The sequence below is a fragment of the Apaloderma vittatum genome, unplaced genomic scaffold (genome assembly GCF_000703405.1).
Source record: "Apaloderma vittatum isolate BGI_N311 unplaced genomic scaffold, ASM70340v1 scaffold17959, whole genome shotgun sequence".
NCBI lineage: Eukaryota > Metazoa > Chordata > Aves > Trogoniformes > Trogonidae > Apaloderma > Apaloderma vittatum.
Window position 1 is genome coordinate 12302 of NW_009734845.1, and position 4250 is coordinate 16551.

The 4250-nt window shown below is 50.9% G+C and overlaps 1 protein-coding gene across 1 annotated transcript in view; it reads left to right on the forward strand.

Moving 5' to 3' along the window:
• The window catches only part of WSCD1 (WSC domain containing 1), a gene marked incomplete at its 5' end in the record, with an annotated part of 16323 nt that extends 12296 nt beyond the window's left edge, over positions 1-4027 (forward strand). The window contains 4 exons of the mRNA XM_009876424.1: positions 7-20; positions 1573-1737; positions 2290-2490; positions 3608-4027. Coding sequence (XP_009874726.1) covers positions 7-20; positions 1573-1737; positions 2290-2490; positions 3608-3960 — 733 coding nt within the window. The remainder of the gene's footprint in view (positions 1-6; positions 21-1572; positions 1738-2289; positions 2491-3607) is intronic.
• Positions 4028-4250: the final 223 nt, after the last annotated feature.

Genomic DNA, 4250 nt, shown 5'->3' on the forward strand with positions numbered 1-4250 from the left:
CTATCAAACCCCGGTGCAAGGTATGAGCTCTGGCCTCACTGCGCCAGGGCCAGCCTCACCCCTGCTGGAAACAGCCCCCGTGCCCTGGCCGCGCCACATGAAAGCGGTGGAGCCTTGGCCACAACCGCTGGCACCACCGCGCAGGCAGGAGTTTAGGAAGCACCACTCGTCTCAATGCCATCGAGCTCGTAAACATGCATCTTTGCATTAAGTAGCACGGCCTCTCCCCACCCCGGAGAAATGCAGTTATTTTGCAGGTGGAGGGAGCGAGGCACACGGCAGGGAGGCACTGTCTGAGCCCTGCAGCCGGGGATGAGGACACCATGGCTCTGCTTCACTCACGCTCGTGAAGTGCACACCCAGCCCCAGCATCACACAGACACCGAGGCAGCTCTGCAGAGTATAATTTTGCTCTACCCATTTTCCTCTGAAATATTCATCTGCATACATGTTTCAAAGTCAGGAAATGGAGTGGAGAGTAAGGCTCCAATCCAGTAGATGTTTTAGGTGGCACCAGCAACTTGATCCATTGACCTGCCTGCAGTTCAGTGAAACTTCTGGCAAGCTTAAAAGTAAACAAGTGACATGTTTTTCTGGGTTGGTGCTGGTTTTTTTTTTTAATCTGGCTCCCCGTTATTTTTCCCTCCATCTGTCTGTTCAGCAGTAGACTGCAGACACCAGCACATACAAGAAGAATCACAGAATAGTTTTGGTTGGAAAAGCCCTTTAAGATCATCGGGTCCAACCATCGACCCAGCTCCACCAAGTCAGCTGCTAAACCACATCCCTAAGCTCAACATCTGTCCTTCTGCTTTCCTGACATTGCTAGTACCTCCCCCATCTGTGTGGATCAGTAGCAGCAGACGACAGCTGCCTCTGGGCTGTGCTGGCATTTGCTAGCTGTGGCTTCATCTAGAGGCTGCTTTAAAGAATGAGGAGGGTAATTTCTAATTTATTTCCTGTCTCCTTGTTGAATCATCACTGCAGGTCAAAACTGGTTCTCATCCTATCCTTGCTTTTAAGAAACAAGGTTAGGATTTGCAAAAGTGTGTGTGGAAATGAGGTGTCTAGCCCCTACAGGAGGTTAACATAATGCTGGCTCATCGCTGCCCTGGGCCCTCTGGAGAGGAACGACAGCAGAGCGGTTTAACTGAACGCCAGCTCCTTTCAGGAGGAAGGGTTCCTCCTGCGTCACAAAACTCGCAATTTCCAGGTGTAATGGCACATTCTGGGTTTCACTGAAGAGCCAACCTGCCAGGCAAATAGCCATTAACAAACAGGCGTCAGGGGGCTTTTATCACAACTTGCTGGCACGTACAATGGTTTGCCGCAGGTCTATCAAAAAACATTGCCCAACACAAAACCGGCAAAAACCTCTTCTGAGGATAATCTCTTTGGCCTCTTATGGCTGAATTAATTTTGAGAAGTAGCTGACTCACAACCGGACTCAAATTGATATCCTATATTCGTAAGAGAGAGAAGAAAGCAGCAATAAACCCTGTAATCAAAAGCTGTCAGTGGAATTATTAAAAAGCCACAATGCTAACAATGAAATATCTTCTGTACTCGCAGACACCCGCTGCACAGACAGGAAATTCTTAACCACCAAATCCAAAGTGTTCGTGGCTTTGTCAAGCTTTCCCGGAGCTGGGAATACGTGGGCTCGCCATTTGATAGAGCACGCCACGGGGTACTACACGGGAAGCTATTACTTCGATGGAGCCCTCTACAACAAAGGTACCGTACCCAGAGGGGTGGGAAACACAAAGCCCTGCCAAGCAGAGCTGTATGCACTCGCTCCGGCCTCCTCCCGCCCAGAGCCAGCAAAGGTGGTCACTGTCGGCACAGTTGGTAAAATTCAAACACGTGCCTGGAGCAAGCAGCCCCACGCGGAGCAGCCGGCACTGCTCCGGCAGCACACAGAGCCCGACAGGCGATTGCCAGGCTCTCTGCTGGCAGAATTTGCACGTCGCCTGCACTGGTGCTGCTGTGCACACACGCAGCTCCCATCTAAAAGACTGGTCCGAAAGACTGGTCGACTAGGGGGAAAAAAAAAAGTTGACTAAACCCTTCAGTAGCACGGGGGTTAATTTCTAAGTGTTACTAATTATTCTTGGCATTGGCCCTGTGGAAAAAGAGCCCTTCTGCAGTGAGGTGCCAGCAAGCTGCCCCCAGCAGAGGAGAGCCCCACGCTCAGCACACGCCCCGCGCCGCCGCAGGTTTAATTGACTGGTAAAGGCACAGACGCATAGTCAATGAAAAAGCCAACAGTCCTGTCTTGTGAAACAGGTTTTAAAGGAGAAAAAGACCACTGGAGAAGTAGGAGGACCATCTGTGTGAAAACGCACGAAAGCGGCAAGACGGAGATTGAGATGTTCGACTCGGCGATCCTGCTGATCCGGAACCCCTACAAGTCGCTGGTGGCGGAGTTCAACAGGAAATACGCCGGGCACCTGGGCTACGCCACCGACCGCACCTGGAAGAGCAAAGGTACCACGTGGCTGCTTTGGCACCTCAAGCATCTCTTCTCAGCATGCCGGGAAGGGGGGAGTGCACTGGGACCTGAGTGAGCACTGTGGGCAAATCCCGTGGGACTTGAGTCCCACCGCAGCCAAGATCAGCCCCAAAATCTCTCAGGAGGGTGGTGCGGCCCCAATGCACTGGCCACAGGCATCGCCCTGTTGGGCAGAGAAAACACGTCCAGGTACAACACCGCCCCTCTGCAGCCCATTTGCCAAGCTAGGCGAGGTGAAGAAAATCTGCCCCTGCAGCATGTAATAACTGTGAGAAATCTAATTTAAGATCTGGAGGATTCAATGGAGCGTGACGTTTCCTGAAGGAAACTTTACAGCACTGCACAGGTGCGACTGCACTGCAGATAAATAAGGATAATGGCAATGAGGGGACTTGAGATTCAGTGTTCCTTGAACATGTGAAAGACTTCAGTCAGGCTCTGCCGCAGAGAGGACGCTCAGCTTGCATTGCTCCTCCTGCCCACTTCAGGCATCGCTGCTGTGCCCTGGCACAGGGCTGGGGAAGCGTCCCCTGTCACAGCACATTTCTTGGCCAAGTTCATGTATCACCTTTCATCAGTCACTACTCAAGACCTATTCATCACAAACCAGACAAAATAGCCCTTAGAAAAGAGAAGTCTAGAGGGAATGGCTTTCCCCTGCTGCAGACTACAAATTGTCACATCTCGGCCACAAATACTCCATGTCCAGCCCAAAAGCTTTAGCCAGGCCTAGCCTGGACCCTCAGAAGGTTGAATCATCACAGAGAGCAAATACAGGTTGAGGTATCCTCAATGCCCAAGGCAAAGGTGGAAAAATAATTCAGTGAATTTTGCGCCAGTGATCCTGGTAGGTGACCTTAAATCCCATTTTCTTAACCCCATTTCCTTGCCCTGTCCCCATGGGCAGGCTGCTAGGCACGCGGGAAGGTATGTTATTCAGTAGATCTTTAAGTCCTTGGGCCCTAGCCCAAGATAACGTGCCTCGACGTTGCATTTGCGTAATAAAAAGTGTGAGTATATTACTATGTAATTATCTGTTGAAACATGACACGGCTAACACTGCCTCATCTTGTTGGTTTTTGCTTCACCTAGAGTGGCCAGACTTCGTGACCAGCTACGCCTCGTGGTGGGCATCCCACGTCCTGGACTGGCTCAAGTACGGGAAGCGCCTGCTCGTTGTCCACTATGAGGACCTGAAGCAGAGCCTCATCCCCAAGCTGAGGGAAATGGTGGAGTTCCTGAACGTGACGGTGACAGAGGACCGCCTGCTCTGCGTCGAGAACAACAGGGACGGGAATTTCAAGCGGTCAGGTGCTAAGCAAAAGGATTTTGAGCCATTCACCCAGGAAATGAAAGATCTTATCAACAGATACATCCTGACAGTGGATGAAGCCCTGAGGGGACGGAACTTCTCAGGGCTGCCCAGAGAGTATGTGCCAAGATGATAACCTGGTAGCTCTGTGCTGTGCTTAAAATAATTTTTTTCTTAAAAAACAAACAAACAAACAAACCCACAAACCACCACCAACAGAAAAAAGCAACTCAAGAACCAACAACCAATAGGAAAACAAAACAAAAGAGCTTTACAGCAGTTGAAGCAAAGGTACTTGTGGAGCCTGCCGAGCAGTGCAAATTCCCTCCACTCTCAGGCGTTCCTCAGGGCACTGGGTGCTCCAGAAGGCAAGCAGTGCAGGACGGACACCGGATTATAGACCGAGGCAAAAGGCGATTTGTG